An 18,025-nucleotide genomic window follows, 5' to 3' on the forward strand; every position below is an offset into this window, starting at 1 on the left:
ATATATATATATATATATATATATATATATATATATATATATGCATGCACATGTGTAAGTAGAGGTGTGAAGGTGTGAGTATGGTAAGTTAATGAGACATGTATCTGGACCTGACCAAAGTATGTAAAAATATGTATTGTGAATGTATATGTGTTTCTGTGCATATTTGCATGTGTAAAAGTGTTTCATTCTGCATGCGTGACTTTATTTTCTTGGTTCAATAAAAGTTAATTGCTCCAAGCCTCCCTCTTACCTGGCCAGTGAGAGGTGAGGCTCCCTAGCAAGAGAGAAAGGAGCCCTAGCAATTAATTCTTTACGTATTCCCAGGGCTGCTAAGCAGCAGGTAATAATTCCCCTGAAGCCATCAGAATCAAGGAGAGTAAATATTATTAATATTAAGCAACCTCTGCTTCTGCAAGACCAAGTCTTACCCCTGCCAAAGCTCACCCCCCCACCCCCCGCATAGGCTGCCTTCCAGAGTAGACCCAGCCTAGGTCTTAGCTACTACCAAAAGCTTTCTAGAGATTCAATTCAGTTCCCATCAAAATTCCAATATAGTTCTTCACAGAAATTGAAAAAAAAAAACTTTAATAGGGAAACACAGATATGTGTCACACAAAAATAAAAGAACATCTCCAGATATCCAGTTGTATATTACAGATTTTTTTTTTTTTTTTTTTTTTTTTGGTTTTTCGAGACAGGGTTTCTCTGTATAGCCCTGGCTGTTAACAGATTTATAATTATAAAAGACAACATAATATTGAAAAAACAGATATGTGGATCAATGGAATCAAATTGAACACCCAGGCATAATTCTATATACCTATGGATACCTGATTTTTTGTTGTTGTTGTTTTTTACAAAGAAGCCAGAAATATGTAAGGGAGAAAATACAGCATCTTCAACGAATGGTTCTGGTTAGATGGGATAGCTGCATGCAGAAGAATGAAAATAGATCTGTATTATCACCTGCACAAAATTCAACTGAAACAGATCAAGAACTTCAACAAGAGGTCAAGATAGAATGGATAGAAGAAAAAGTCGTCGGGCTGGAGAGCTGGCTCAGCGGTTAACCACACTGTCTGTTCTTCTAGAGGTCCTGAGTTCAATTCTCAGCAGCCATATGGTGGCTCACAACCACCTGTAATAGAATCCGATGCCCTCTTCTGGTGTGTCTGAAAAGAGCAGCTATGCACATACATACGTACATACATAAATACATACATACATATATATATATATATATATATATATATATATATATATATATAATCTTGAGAGGGAGAGAGAGAGAGAGGGAGTTAGTTGTTGGGATGGTCTTGAACTCAGTGTCACAGGAAAGACATGCTAAAGATGCTGATAGCACCAGCACAAAGAACATCGATGAATGGTACTCATGAAGCAGAGAAAATTTTGTACAGCAAAAGACACTATCATTTGGGCAAAGGAGTAGGCTACAGAGTTGGAAAATATCTTTACTAATTACATATCTAATAAAGAATTAATATTTAGAATATATAAAGAACTAAAGAAACTGGACATCAAGAAACAACCCAATTAAAAATGGAATATTAAAGCAGAGAATTCTCCAAAGATAAAGCACAAATGACTGAGAAACAAAGATGTATTCAACAGCCTCTGCCATCAGGAACATATAAATTAAAACTACTTTGAGTTTCATCTTACCCAGTTGAAATGGCCAAGGTCAATAACACAGTGTCAGCTTACACACTCAAGAATGCTAGGAAAGGAAAGCACTTATTCACTGCTAGTGGAAGTGCAAACTGGTAGGCCCGGTATGGAAATAAATGTTGAAGTTCATCGAAAGCTAAACATGAGTCTGCCATGAGATCTGGCTGTACCCCTCTGTGCCCAAAGGACTCCGTATCTTACTATAGAGATACTTGTTTATCCATATTTACGGCTGCTCTAGTCACAGTAACCAGAGATAGGAGACACCTTAGATGTCCACGAATGGTGTGATGGTTTAAATACAGATGGCCCATAAACTCATAGTGAGTGACAATATTGGAAGTGTGGCCTTGTTGGAGTCGGTGTGGCCTTGTTGGAGGAAATGTATCACAAGGGGTTGGTAGGCTTTGAGGTTTCCGAAGCTTAAGCCAGAACCCATGCCACTCTCTCTTCCTACTGCTTGCCAGTCCAAATGTAGACCTCTTAGCTACTTCTCCATCACCATGTCTACATGCATACCATCATGCTTTCTGCTGTGACAATAATGGACTGAACCTATAAGTCAGCCCCAATCTAGTCACAGTGATAAAACCCTAAATGGGACAAATGGATAATGAAAATGTGGTACATTTACTTAATGGAATATTATCCACTGCTTAAGGAAAACGAAATTGAGCCAGGCATAGTGACACACAGCTTTAATCTTAGGATTTTGGAGGCAGAGACGGGCAGACATGTTTAAGTTTAAGGAAGTCTAGTCTACATTATGAGTTCAGGACAACCAGAACTACATAGTGATATCCTGTCTCAAAAAAGGAAAGAAGAATTATAAAGATTGCAGGTAAATTGAAAGAGCCAGAAACAATCATTGTGAGTGAAGTAACCCAGACTCCAAAAGACAAATATTACAGTATTTGTTAGGTAGCTAGTCAGGGACCAAAGGTAAGAGTGTATTTTTCTAGAAGGGTAAATATAGTGTAATAAAGAGATGAAGGGGAAGCTAGAGCAGGATTAACTAGGGAGGAGATAGGAAAACAGGATAAGGAGGGAATGTGGGGAAGAAGAACTAACATGAAGGCCTTTTGGAAAGCTGTATAGAAACCCAGTGCTACTAATATGTAATACATGTCAGTAATCAGAGTCTCTGCTCCAACTATACATCTCACGTCACTAAAAACTCTAGTGCTAGAAATTCGTTATAGCTTATTGAGCCATATCCCAAAGGGGTCCCATTAGCCCAGCCTCCAGACATTACAGGCTGATGTAAAGGCTATTTATTACCCTTCATTATCTGATAGTAAGGCCTTTCGCTGAAGACATCACTTACATATGCCATCAAATAGGAAGAAGTTGAGTTGATATTCAACAGAAAGCTTTGCCCCTACTGGCTAGCATTTGTGGTACTGAAGTTACTTTGTATACTACTGGAGGAGAAAGGCGTTGATCACTACCGCCCAGCTACAAACTCTGGAACTTCAGCAGTGACCTCCTGCAGAGTATAGTGGTGTGAGAGAAAGTAGCACAGCCCTCTCCCTCTGTTAGAAGGCACAGCTTTCCTTGTTCCTTTGCTTTATTATTTTAAGCATGCAGTGGATTCTTGGTCTGTTTGTAATTCTCATCATGTCTGTACTAAATAAGACAGGGAGCCAGTGTATTGTGTCATAGAATTCATCACTGTTTCCTGAGCCGTTGTCCTTACCTCACTAACCTCACCTGGCAGAGGTGCCTGTTTCTCTGCTGGGGTCTTTTCTTTTTGCTAGCCATTCCTATGTGAAGGTCATTTGTTCCAATAATGGCTTCTCATTTGGTCTAAAAAATCAAACAAAAACTTTGCAGCTGTGAGATGTAGCCCATTTTAAAATTAACCTATTGTAAATCCTTAATGGCTGAGAAATCTTGTCATTCCCTATGATTTCTGGTAGCACTGTGAGTAGAATAGCAAACAGTAGAAGTGATCCAGGTCAGAATGATGCGCACTTGGGAGGAGACGGAGAAGTTCAGCCAGTGTGTCCTCTGCCCTTCATCAGTCACGCAGCAGTTCAGTTCATGTCTACAAACTTGCCCATGGAAGTGTTATCTTTGGAAGTAACTGATTAACAGAGTTCTTTATGCTACAAGTAAAATTGTGCATGAGTGTATTCTGCCTTCGCTTTCTGCAGTGTCTTTCACCTACAGCTTAGATTCCTGGGAGGGAAAAAAAGAGCACAATTGTATTTTAACTTACTCACCTTCAATGCTACAGATCCAACTTTACCACTGAGCCACACCCTTAGTTCAAAATTTTGAATTTTGATAATAAAACAAGTTAGCTCTGTCCTTATACAAATTTTATAAATTCTCTGGCTTTGGTTTTGAGATCTAGAATTCCTCTGGATTTTGTTCAGCCTAAATTAAATATGATTATTAATCTTGTAGACATAGTATGTTTCTTCAGTATTATCTATTAAATGCTTGTTAAATTACCTAGCTCCTTGGTGCCTGTTTTCCTCTATATAAAATGAGGCTAGTAATAATACCTACTTCCTAGAGCTGTGAGGTCAAAAAATTCATTTATAAATTACTTTGAATAGTACTCAATACCAATGAAGCTATTAGCAATTATTATTAGTCACTCTAGTAGACAGATTAAACCCACAGTGAATAGATAATTTACAGATAAGGATAAGCAGTGCGAATGAAAAGTATAAGGCACACTGATAATTTCTAGAAGTTAGGGTGGCGTAGGGGGACTGTTGCACTTAGGACTTTGAGGGGAGAAATCATTGAACAAGGATATGATTAAATATACATGTATTTTTAATCAATAAAAAGTTTGTTTTCATTTCAGTTCACATTATAGTTTGTTTATGCTAAAGTAACTTACTGGTGTCCAGTTCTATGAGTTTCGATAGATGAATGTAGGCACACAGCTACCACTGAATCAATATGGAAAACAGTTTTGTCCTTTTCTCAGCTTCTCACAAGATGGTCCCTGTACTTCTTTACCTCCTTCTTTACCCCATTGCCACCAATCTATTTCTGTAACTCTTTTCTCTGCCATGCCCTGGAAAATGATTTACTTAGTGGCTTTTACGGAATCATTGTTCAGATTTTGCACATTGCATTTGAAATTCGTCAGTGTTATTGAATTTACCAGTAGATGGTATTTCTTGATAGTATTTCACTGTACAGTTGTACTTGTAGTTTATCTTTTCACCACTTTTAGGGCATATATACACTCTTTCCTGTGTTGTGCTATGCTAATGTTGTATTGTGTTTGTGATATACTTTAAGATACCATCTTCTAGTCCAGTCCAACCATGGTCTCACTATGTAGCATAGGCTGACCCTAAACTGCTCCTTCCTTTTCTTAGAAAATACTAGGATAGCCATGCCAAGCTTGGTTCCTTAGTTCCTTTGTCTTTTCACATAAAATTCATTTGAATTTAGGTGTCAGTGTCTGATAATAATTTTAATTGGGCATGATGGCAAATGCCTGAAATGCCACTACTTAGAGACTGAGGCAGAAAAATCATTAAGTTTAAGCCCAACTTGACCTTTGTAGTAAAACCCTGTATTGATGCCGGTGGGGGTGGGGAGATTTGTTGAGGTTTTCCTTGTGATTGTGTTGAATTTGTAGATCATTTTGGGAAGAAAGATGGCAACAATATTGGGTCTTTCTATCTATATCTCTACACTTATTTACACCCTCCCTTTTTTTTCTTTGATTAGTATTTTGTAATTGACACCGTATAAAGGCTACAAATTTCAAGCCTGTCTGTCTGTCTGTCTGTCTGTCTGTCTGTCTGTCTGTCTGTCTCTCTCTCTCTCTCTCTCTCTCTTTCTCTCTCATTAACTGTATAGCTCAGGCTAGACAAGCTTGCAGAAATCCTCCTGCCTCAGCCTCCTGAATAACTTGGATCACAGGTGTCTGCTACCGTGCTCAGCTAGATTATTAAGACTTATGCCTTATTTTTTTTATTTTAGTTTCTAGTGTTCAGATAGTGACTTCTGTGTATGTTATATTCTTGAGTTCTGTAACCTTTTTAAACTTGAAGTTGTTAAGAACCTCTTTATACAGTCCTTCTATGAAAGTGTTGACATCTGGGAATCATGACAAATCTATTTCCTCCTTTCCAGCCTGGCAAGGGATTACAGTTAGGCTTATATTTTTCTATAGTAAATCTAGCTTTAGCATAAAAATTGGAGGGACGGGGAGACCATTTGCAAGGCAGAGGTGTCTTGGATTATGAACTTTAAAACTAGGATAGTAAAATAAAGAGAAAAAACGGATTTTTGTATGTGGAATTAGTAAGCCCTCTAATGGATTAAATATAAGACTAAACAAAGAGAAAGAGTCAAGACATCAGGGTTTTTGTAATAAATGTTGCCAGTGATAATGTTGCCAGTTTTTGGAAAGTGACAAGAAGAAATAGATTAGGAAGAATATGACAAACAGAACATGTTAGATTTGAGAAGTCTTTGGGCAAGCTTGAGGCCCTAGGTTTTATCTTTATCACAAGGGAAATCAAAACAAAGCAAAGTAGTATCACATAGGCAACTAGAATACACAAGCATATGAAATGGGGTGTGTAGGCTGTAAGAAGTTTGGGACTGTGTCAAATCTATATGGAACCAGCCTGAAGGCTCATGGGGACCTCTCTCTCACACACACGTGCAAACCCTAAGCAGTATGCTAAGATTATGTAAGTTTTACCATGGGTCTTTGGACCCATTGCTCATCACTAATTTGAAGCATGCATTTCCTTCTCCTAGTCCATTCCAATGTATCTTAGTTACTTTTCAATTTCCATAAAATGATGACATTTAATTTGGGAGCTCACTTTTTCATACAGTTTGTCTGTCTTAGGGTTTTTATTGCTGTGAAGAGATACTATGATCATAGTGGCTCTTCCAAAAGAAAACATTTAATTGAGACCTATGTACAGGTTGAGAAGTGTAGTCCATTATCATCCTGGTGGGAAGCACAGAGGTAGGCAGACATGATACTGGAGAACGGCGAGAGCTCTACATCTGGATCCGGAAGAGAGAGACCCTGGACCTAGCTTGAGCTTCTGAAACCCTATAGCCTCACCTCCAGTGGCACACTTCCTCCAACAAGCCCACCCCTACTCCAAGGCCAAACCTCCTAATGCCACTCCCTAAGCATTTAAATATATGAACCTACAGGAGCCAGTCTTATTTAAACCATCACAGAATTCATGCCTTTTGTGTCAGGGAGCATAGGCAGTCATGGAGACAGAGCAGTAGCGTAGACCTTCCATCTGATCCACAAGCACAAAGCAGAGAGAGCTCATGGAATGGCATGGAGTTTTGAAGCCTAATAGCCTACCTAGAGTGACACATCTCCTGTAACCACGTCTGCAGGTTTGAGGCCAGGAGTTACATAGTGAGTTACAGACAAGCACAGACCATAGAGTGAGACAAAAAAAAAAAAAAAAAAAAAAAAAAAAAAAAGGTTATGGTTCACATATTGATTGCTGATTTATAATGCTTGACACATACCAAATGCTCAATGAATAAATTATATAAAAGAAAATAGACACCTTTCTTTCCCATGTAGAAGTCCAGTGTGAATGCAAGAGTAGTAAGGAAGGAAGGCAGTTGAAAGTCTCCTGGATGCTTCACTAGTAATTACTGTGGGCGCGTTTGTAGATGGATTAGGGAAAGTCATGATTGAAACATGGAGAAATGGAGCGACTGCATAGCTTCAGAAGATATCCTTCCAAAATTTATAAGTTGTATTATTAATAAATTCCACATTGGCCTGGAGAGTTGGCCCAGCTGTTAAAAGGACTGGCTGCTCTTCCAGAAGACCTGGGATTGATCCCCAGCACTTGCATGGGATCATAGCCATCTGTAATTCCAGTTCCAGGAGTTTGACTCCTTTTCCTGATCTCTTATGGTATCAAGGACACAAGTGGTACACACGCAGGTAATAACACATCCACGCATGTGAAGTTTAAAATAAGTAAAATAAATGAACACTACATAGTCTTCAATAACCCTTTCCAGGAAGTGAACTTTCATTTCCCTGTCCTTAAAGTCAGACTAGACACATAACTCACACCAACCAATAGGAGAAACCTGGCAAATGAGAACCTTGACTAAGTAATCAGAGTTACTGTCACCAGTAACACAGGGAACTAGTATAGTGTGGAAAGACCAAAAGGTACTCCTTGACACACCCACAAAATCTTTATCATGAGCAAATACCAATTTTTTAAAAATCCTAATTTTAGCATCATTTTTGAAACATCTGATGGCACTCTTAAGTATTCAGGCACCTGGATGTGGCGGCTCATGCCTGTAATCCCAGTGCTTGAGAAGACTCATATGGGAAGGTTGCAGTGATAAAAAGCCAGCCTGGGTTATAGAGCCCAGACAGACAGACAGACAGACAGAAAAAAAAAAAAAAAAAAAAAAAAAGAACAAACCCAAGGACTGTGATTAATTACTATTGATTGGAAGAAACCTAACATGTGGCAATTAAATTCAAGTGGTTTCCTGGATTGCATCCTATTATAGATAATAAAATAGAAATCTGGGTAGTCTTCAGTTTATGTTATACCAGTGTTAACTGGTAGCTGTATGCTGATAAATAAAATATAAATATTAGCAGAAGAAAATAGGCCAGTACAGGGGAATGCCAGGGCCAGGAAGCGGGAGTGGGGAGCAGGGCAGGGGGGAGGGTATAGGGGGCTTTGGGGATATAGCATTTGAAATGTAAATGAAGAAAGTATCTAATAAAAAAAATTAAAAAAAAAGAAAATATACCCTCTACCACCTTTACAATTTTCCTGCCAATCTTTCCAAATTAAATGTGAAAAAAGAAGAAACTCATAATACCTTTCTTGGTGTGTGGGGGTATTTTAGGTTTTGCGTTTTGTATTTTTGTTTTGTTTTTAATGACTTCAGAGCAAACCGAGCTCTCTCTCAGATGCTCACTTGATATGGCCACCCAGCGGGGCAGCTTTCTGCAGGCTCCTGCTCCACCGTCAGAAGTAGTTTCACCCACTTGTGCAGGTTGCCAACTAATTGTTTTTGTGCATTGCTTTTATGATTTGATAGTGTGCTTCTATTCAAATTAGTTAATAAATTTAATGTAATAATGGGTATAGTCTGAAATTCTAATTTATAAATATTTACACACTCATGAACTCAAACTAGGATAACAAGGTTGATACAGAAGACAGCAGGCGTCTTCTTTCAGTTAATAATGATGCATAATTGTCCAGAAAATTATGGATACTGAAATTAAGTCACTCTTCTTTACTAATTTTTTTATGTGACCATTAGTGAAAACTTTAGTGTGTTACATATGAGAGATGGTGGTTTTTTTTTCCCAGTTAAATGTAACTATTGAAGAGCACTGTTTCTTGTTGAATATGGACATCAATTTCAAGTAGTAGTGGCTGGNGCATTCATTTTCTGGAAATATTTTTCCAGGTTGGTAGTATTTGGCCAAGCAGCTATAGCAGATAGATAGTAATACTGCTTAAGTCTGAAACCGAGAACACAAGAGTGATAAGCTTTATGATACTTAACTTCCAGTTGCTAGCCAGTAACTAGCTTCTTTTAAAATGCCAAAGATGTGATTTTGTTGATATCTGCTTTCAGAATGTGCCTTTTGATGTCAGCATGATTCCTTTAGTGAGTTTACTTGTAAAGTTGCTTTAAAAACATAAGCAATGTTTCTTGTTAAAAGAAATAAGATAGAAATAAATGGAAAGCTTTTGAGTAGTCATGGCTCAGGAGAGAGTGTTATCAGAATATCAATAGAACTTAACAGCAGTCTTGAGATGTTGCGTAAACAGAACAAAATCCTAACAGTGTCTTTTGTAGAAGTAGAAAAGCTGTGCTAACATTCACATGGACTCTTAAGGAATTCTAAATAGCTGACAAATAGCAAAGTTGCAGGCCTCACACCCCTGGCTTCTATTGCAAAGCTCCAGTGCTTTAAATAACACACTTCATCACCGACAAAGACAAGAAGATCACAGGAACTAGCAAAATAGCGCCCCACCCCGCCCCAAGACAGATTTAATAGCATATACCTGTGATCTCATAGTACATGGAAAATTAAAACTGGAAAATCATGACTTTGGGGACATGCTGATATATATAAATATATGGATATGTGTATACACACACACACACACACACACACACACACACACACATATATATATATACAAGATTACACAGTAGGGAAAGATGATGGAACTTGCCCCTATACTACATAAGAACTTAACTCCAAAATGGATTAAAAACTGAAACAAAAGACCTAAAACTATCGAGCCTCAAAGGATTAAAAAGACAAGACAAACAAAATAGAAACATCTTAGAAAGAAAACTGGCAGTAGCTCTGAATTACATCAGAATTACAGTCAGCAAAAGAAAAAGTGAACAGGACATTGACAGCTCTGCTTATCATCAAAGCAGAAAGGAGGCTTATAAATGGAAGAAAGATTTACAAGTCATTGTCTGATGAGGGTTATGCCCAGACAGATGCGTGTATGTATATGCAGGTGAATAGACAAAAACATGGTCTGGAGATTGTGGAGTGGAGACACGCATGAGAAGGTTTTTGTGTCTGGACTCCAGTGGGGAAGATATCGAAGTGGAGTCTGTGAAGCTCTCTTGTTCTCTAGTCCCCCAGGAGGACAGGGAAGAGAATGGCAGAGTAACCGGGCCAAATATGTCTTATGTACAAAACGAAAACCTCTGGCTGAAATACATTATTTTTTTTATAGTTGACATGTACTGAATGGAAATGTTTTTTAAAATAGGCAAAAGTAGCTAGATATGTAATAGAAGGTTTGTGATCCTGGTGGCTAAGGCAGACCACATGTTTGAGACTGAGGCAGACATCAGAAGTTCAAGGCCAGCTTGGGCCACAAAAATGGGACCCTCTTTGAATACCTACCCCACAAAAGGCAAAGGAATTAAGTATATATTTTCCACGAAAGGCATACAACCAGTAAGCATGCGCAGCCAATAAATCATCGTGTCGCAACATCTGGCACCTGTCAACATGGCCAGAAATAAAGGACACACCATTAGGGATGTGATATGATTTAACCATTTTGGATAATAGTATGGAAGTTGCTTGGAAAATTAAAATGGAATTACTGTGTGATCTAGCAGTCTCACTTCTGTGTATATGCCCAAAAGAATTTAAAGCAGGATCTCCAGGTAATGTTTATACCCCTGTTTTCTTACAGCATTAGTCACAATAGCAAAGATGTAGGAAAAAAATGCCTATCAACAGATGAATGGCTGAAGAAAATATAATGGAATATTATGTAACATAAAAGGGGAAGGGAACTCTGTCACATGCTACCGTATGAATGAACCCCAAAGATGTTATGCTAAAGCAAAATAAATTTCTTTAGAAGGATAAATGTTATGTGATTCTACTCATCTGAAATATATAAACTAAAAGTCACAAACAGAAAACAGGTCTAGGCATGCAGGAGATGTAAATTATAGGTAGGATTGCAAGCTACACATCAGTAAGGTTTGCTGTACAACAGTGGATGTGCCTAATACTGCTAAACTGTGCCCTTAAAATGCTTAAGATAGGACCTTGGTATCTATCTATTTATCTATCTGTCTGTCTGTCTGTCTGTCTGTCTGTCTATCTATTTTCTATTTAATTACACATTTTCAGATTTCCTACTCTGTCTCAGTCACTTTCTTTCCATAACCTAGTATATTAAAAAGCCCTTTGATGCTTTTAGAGATTGTAAAATGAAGACTGAAAGATGTGGAGACTTTGCTCTGTTGAACAACTTGTACTTGGCATAATCCAGAACTGGTTGCCTAGGTTGAATGTGTTGTCCAGCGCCTGCACATGAGCGATGAGTCAAAAAAAAAGGACATGGACTCTTGCTAAGTCAGGGGAGTGAGACTATATACTCCAATCATCCGAGGACACATTGGCTAGGTTGCTAAAGAGGGAGCGTCTATAGAGGGGTTAAGTTTATAGAGCTTGGGTCTTGGTTTTGGACCAATTATTAGGCCTGTTGAAAATGCAAATGATCCATCCAGTCAAATGCAGTATTCATCTAGAGGGAAGACAATTGGAAAATTTTTATGAAGACACACCCTGACTAATCTGAATTGAAAGCGGCTTTTAAAAATTTGCATCCCTTCATCTTCCTAGGTGGTAGTGAATATGTGGGCAGAAAATGAGAGCATTTCAAATAATGCTGATGAAGTTTAGTGATTACAATCTACCATATTGTAAGAGAGTGTGTGTTGTTAGTTCTGAAAGATGAAGACAGAATTCAAATATTACCATGACTGGCATTTGATTGCAAAAGTGCAGAGATAAGCTTTAGGTTCCTTTTATGAAAACCACCCTCCTAGCTTGATGGAATATCTTCTCAGACGTACCATAGTTACCATGGATACTTGGTGGCTTTGATAGAGTATGTTGTAATCCATATTCAATCATCTGAGGTAAAGAAGCCAAGAAACACAGCAGCTGAAGTCAAAGTAGTTTCCTTTCTAAATCTGTACTCTCTGGAAGAATGAGAGGGAAAATAGCCCGAAGAGTAAGTTTGGATTTAAAAACTGCCTGATTTGATCCTAGTATTTATTTTTATGTAGCCTTTTTTTCTTATAATAAAGATAATGGGGGGTGTGGCATACATGATGAGATCTTTCTGAAAGTTGGTGAACCCTAAGCAGTGAACTTATTGTCTGAAAGCCACAGAAACACAGACAGGATTGAAGGCTTTGTCCCCATGGTAACATATTTGCATTTGGCCCAGAAGTGGCTGCTTTCTGCTTAGCTTCTTTAATTGCTATATATTGACAGCCATTTTCACAACTCTGAAGTGTCAGATACATGAGCATGTGTACTGGGAGTGTGCACCATATCTTCAGGCTTGATTAGACACTTCAGATGACAAAGAGCTCTGCTCGAAGAATTACTGAGGTGTTTTTGGCATTTCCTAATGTGTCTGTCACATAGTAGAAGCAAAAAGCCTTTCAAATGATTTAAAATATTTTCATCAATTCTCTTTTAAAACAGGTGACAAAAGAACTAAAACAGTATGACAACAAAATTATAGAATGCAAATTTGAGAACAATAGCTGGGTCTTCATGAGACAGAGGATAGACAAAAGTTTCCCAAATGCCTACAACACAGCCATGGGTGAGTATGAGAGTGACCAGTACAGTAAGCTACAGAAAACTATGTCGTCAGAGACCACGTGTCCTGTTGCTGCTGTCCTGATAATGGGGGAGGTAGTCGGGCCTGCACCTTGTTAGCTGCTAAGAAGCTGCCCTGTGTGCCTGAAAGGGCAAAAGAGGGACGGGTAATGGTTGCATACTAGATTAACTTAATGAATGGTTAAAAAACAGCCATGATAATTTCTGAGCTATTCAAAACTGTTAAAACAATTGTTTGCCAGATGGTAAGAAACAGAATTAGCAAGGGAAAAATGTAATTTCTGGCTCCTAAAATAACTTTACAAACAATGGAGAGAAAGTAAATGAAAACCGTGTAAAACATAAGGACTGCCCTGCTATCCTTCAGAATGCTCTTTGGCTGTGGTGTGAATGCCTTGGAGCTTCATCCCCATGTGTCAGATGTACTGACAGTAGAGGCGGTTTATAAAAGGGTAGATCAGTGCAGTGGGTGGTGGCGGCTCACTTGTCCAGTGTTCCACTGCTGATGGAGATCACGATCCTGAGAAGGAGGAAGAGGAGACAGGCAGCCAGTTCACCTTTTTCACTTTAAAAGATACTGTTTCACATTCAGGGGCCTTTTTTGGAAGAAACATCTATGCTCAGACAAGATGAGTTCATTCCATTGTCTTCTCCCTCTATCCCAAAACAAACAAACAAACAAACAAACAAACAAACAAAACATCATAAAATGAGAAAATTGGTTCTTTTTTTTTGATTACTCCAGAAAAGATGTTTTGTTTATTAGACTGTTTTATTATATGTTCTTCAACTAAATGGTTAAAATAACAATATGGATAGAAGCTATCATGAAAACTTCCTATTCTATAGTGGCATTGGCTATTACTGTTGTTTTTCAGAAAATGGACATCTTTCTGACAGAATGACTTAAAAACTGTAGTATACTTTCCACATAGAAGTTTTAATTAAATATGGATTTTCATGAAGTATGTTGTACTAGATTAAAATCCCTTAACATCTTTGCTTAAAATTAATACTCTAGCAACCACTACACCAGTAACCACTAAAAAAGTACCTAACCTGAGGCCTGCTTGCCCATCGTGAAACGCCCTGATTTCACAGAGCTGCATGAAGACCATCCTCAGCCTGCAGTGAGTCGGCTGCCTTAATCACCTGAGCTGTTTTCCTCCTCTGTCCACAGCTGTGTGCAACAGCATCTCGAACCCGGTCACCAAGGAGATGCTGTTTGGGTTCATTGACAGATGTGCAGCAGCCGCCCAGGGGCAGAAGCGAAAGTATCCCCTGGACCCTGACACGGAGCTCATGCCGCCCCCACCGCCCAAAAGACTGCCTCGGCCAACCTAGTCCCCGCCTCTGAGAGGGAGACAGTGTGGCTTCGTACTGGTACACGTGGTTTAAGGGAAGACATAGTCAGCCTGTATCTAGTTGGTACATTTGTTTCCTTGGAACTACAGTACATCATGGACCTAAATATTTTATTTATACCTGGTAAATTCAGCCTTACCCTGTGGAGTCTACAGATTGAAATATCCAAAGGTTTAAATCAGATTGAAGTTAATGAAACAGAGGCCTTGTTTGTATGTGAATAGATACCTTTACATTTGATTCATAACTAGCAATCTGAAGCTGTAAGCATATTGAGTTTTTTAAAAGTTGGATTTTAAGTTTCCCTCTTTAAAATGTGGGCACTGGCATTAGAAATTTTCTCACTAACTTATCATGGATTTCTTATATTTCTCAATTTTTTATATTCTGAGCAATGACAAGGTCAAGTATTATGTACATTAAACAGTTTGGTCTGGCTATACCATTTTAAGAAGTTCTTCTGTTTCTGTTTCTGTGTGAGTGGGGGGTAAAAACAGTAATGTAGCTCCATTTTCTTGTGAATTGTATCCTTTCTTTAGAAACTATTTTGAGCATTTTACTATGTCTTTTGTTTGAACCATGGCGTCAGCTGTCTGGGGTTCCCATCCTGGCAGTGGTTTTGAGTTCCTTTGTGGCACTTCCCTTAGAACCCCAGGTCCTTTATGTGATGCTGTCTGGAGCCTTGCTTCTTTCAGGCAGCAGGGCTCCTCCTGTTTACCAACTCAACTGTGATCTCTGGGAGCAGCAGCAAGCACAACCGCTCTTGTGTTATTTTCCTTAAACAGCGCGTCAGACACGGTGGCAGCTTTGCCTAGAAGTTACTGTCAGCTGAACAAAGTGTTGTCTAGGAAATGCTGGCCTCCCACTGGACAGACTCAGAGGCATTGCTGACTGGTCGTGGAGGACGTGAAGATGTTGCTCCCATTGCTCCGGCTGCACCTGTACTTGGAGGTGTACTCTGCTCCTGAGCTGCACCTCAGTGTTTACTCTAGACAGTAGGTTAAAGGCAGCTCATGGTCCTTGCCATTGTAAAACTTGCTCTGATTGGCTTTTGAAGGAATTCAGAATTAGCTACTAGCAAGCAGCTTACTTAATGTATTTATTTTTAGAGACACAGGTTTTAAGTATATGTATTTAAAACAAATGTTCATGATCTGTATTTTATATATGTATAAGCATATCTGAAAGTATATGCAACAGTGTATATTCTTATATTGATACAGCCAGAAATGAAAACCCAAATGCTTTACCTAGCAGGCCGAGGATCTGATGGAATTTTTATTTGGCAAAGCACAGATTAACCAAAACTGTGTTTATATGAACCGAGTTTTAATGTTTTTAAAGGAACTTTACATCTGCAGTGCTTTTCTATATGGAGCACTGGAGCTGTGCCTAGACTTATGGCTCATGCCGCTGTTGTTCCAAGTTAGGTATTATGTTAGCAAGGTTAGTCAAAATGTCATAATCATTTTTTTCTTAGGTTTCTTTTGTAAATTTGGGCACTGAAGGGATTTGAACACCTGATTACTACAGGACTGTTGAGGGGAAATTGTCAAGGTTCCTTCTGTCGTTTATATGGTGGATCCAGAACTGCCTGTGGACTCCAGGCAATCTATGGCCTGCTCCCAAGCCGATGCAAAAGGAGAGTCCTTTTGAAGATACAGTAAGATGCTTTGTCAGTGATCACTGATAGAATTAAAATGTTATGGTAACGTTAACCTTTCAAATGATTTTTATGAAAAAAGCATTATATGGGACTTGTTTTTTCAGCTTATCCTTTCCTTTCAATTGTGGTGACATAATCATTGACCTTAAAAGCAGACCCCATGTAGTCCCCAACCACATCACCTCCTGAAGTATCCTTACAGCCACTTAGGCTTTTGGATGAAAGTAGGATTTGGAGATCTTGAAAGAAAACTTCCCTTCTCGGCTCATGTTACAACAGCTGTTTTCTTTAGCTGATATTTTCTAGACAAGAATAAGAAGACTGTTTCCCTGAGTTATCGCATGTGAAAGCTTGCTTTTTGTTTGGGGAAAAAAAAAAAAACTATGGATGACTCCTGTCTAGATGGTCACTTTGCTTTCCACGAAATGCTCAGAAATGCCAGAACATTCCTTCTCTAATTGTGTCAGTGTGTATTGTAATAAAACTACTGATGTAAAACAACTGTGTCTTTCCTGTCTCACTGACAATGATTTGGTGTCCCTTCTGCTGTGCTGGCCCTTGCTTTTCTCCGCCACACCTAGGATGCTTCATCTGGCTAGATACACTATAGAGATTAATCTAAAGACTTGAAAACTTGATAGGCACTGCCTTTCTTTCTGACCTCTAGGGTGGAGGTACTTTATCTGTTTCTGTGCATCACCCCATCTCAACACTACCAAACAAGCATCCTCTTGCGTTATTTTTTGTGGGTTTCTTTTAGAGTAAATATCCTGAGATGATGAGCCATCAAATTGCTTGTAATGACTATATATTTTTTTAAATATGGGATTTTGCTATCTTTAAACATAACACCATTTTGAGCAATGTATATAGTTTTTTCAGGCCAATAAAATCTTGAAAATTAGAGGCCAAATGGTAAACTCCTGTGATTTAAAAAAAAAAAAAAAAAAAAAAAAAAAAAAGCCCTAGGCTAAATCCAGAATGACTAGAATGTAAATAAATAAAATAAGAAAAGGAAAGGGAAAAAAAAAGTCTAGGCTGAGCGTCCTGCTGGGTTGTGATCTCTCTGTCCTTCCCTCCTGTTCCATTGATAAATGTCAAGGTTAGGCCTGATCGGAAGGGAGTTTTTCAGTCCAGCTGTGGCTCTGTGTGAAGTCAGGGCGTCGGGAGTCTGCTTTCACCCTAGCAGCCATATGCGTGGGACTGCATGGTTACCACCAACCCAAGAGTGTGTTAGGTCGTGAGTACCCTTCATAACATAGATACACAATGTAGGCCTGAGCTTTGAGCTGAGAACCCAGAGGTCTTGGTACTCCAGTAGAGTTGCTGCCTCAGTGATTCTTCACCGTCTGGTTGTGCAGTGTCCGAGTCTGCCCAGTTGAATTTCTGCTGCCACTGACCTCTGGCCACGTGAAGAAGAAGAAGATGGAGTTGACAGTGACAGCAGGAGAGGAAATGGGAAGTACAATAGTTCAGATGTTGGCTTCTGGAGCTGTAATTAGGAAGCGTGGTGATTAAAATAAGCGCCGGCCCATCATGTCTCGATTGTGGCAGCTAGCTGTCAACACTTGAACTCGGGTGGGTTATTGTCAGCCTCGGTTTAACTCTAATGTCTCCCTCCTTCTCCCTGGATACCAGATGCCCATTGTACATAGTAAGAGAAGAAAGCGGAGCCAGTTAACTTCCAGGTCTCACATGTCTTAATGTGCATGGATACATGGACCTGACAGCTTTTGTTGTGTGTGTGTGTGTGTGTGTGTGTGTGTGTGTGTGTGTGTGTGTGGAAAGGCATTTTTCAAAATTTTGTGGCTATCATTTGGTGAGGAGAGAGAGAGAGAGAGAGAGAGAGAGAGAAAGAAAGAGAGAGAATGAGAATCTCAATCCTGAAGTACTTACTTTGCAAGAAAATACAGGTTTTTACATATAACACTTTTTTATTTCATTGTTCTTTGTACCTGCGTCTCACCCTAGGATAGCAAGATTCTTGTGTTGGCAAATTGTGCTGACTAGATTTAAGTCAAGCTGACATAGACTCAAGTTATTAGAGAAAATAGAACCTCAGTAGAGACAATATATTTACCAGATTGGCTGTGGGCAAGCCTGTGGGGCGTGTC

At 38.9% G+C, this 18,025-nt stretch overlaps 1 protein-coding gene across 2 annotated transcripts in view; it reads left to right on the plus strand.

The window, feature by feature from the left end:
* Positions 1-16,376, plus strand: part of Rngtt (RNA guanylyltransferase and 5'-phosphatase) — a 175,882-nt gene extending 159,506 nt beyond the window's left edge. Inside the window, exons 15-16 of one of the 2 annotated variants that reach the window (XM_021222038.2) lie at positions 12,740-12,863; positions 14,061-16,376. In XM_021222038.2, coding sequence (XP_021077697.1) covers positions 12,740-12,863; positions 14,061-14,224 — 288 coding nt within the window. In that variant the 3' untranslated portion in view covers positions 14,225-16,376. The remainder of the gene's footprint in view (positions 1-12,739; positions 12,864-14,060) is intronic. The other variant, XM_021222039.2, reaches the window with a different exon arrangement.
* The last annotated feature ends 1,649 nt before the right edge of the window (positions 16,377-18,025 follow it).

This window comes from Mus pahari, chromosome 22, assembly GCF_900095145.1.
Source record: "Mus pahari chromosome 22, PAHARI_EIJ_v1.1, whole genome shotgun sequence".
Taxonomy (NCBI): Eukaryota; Metazoa; Chordata; class Mammalia; order Rodentia; family Muridae; genus Mus; species Mus pahari.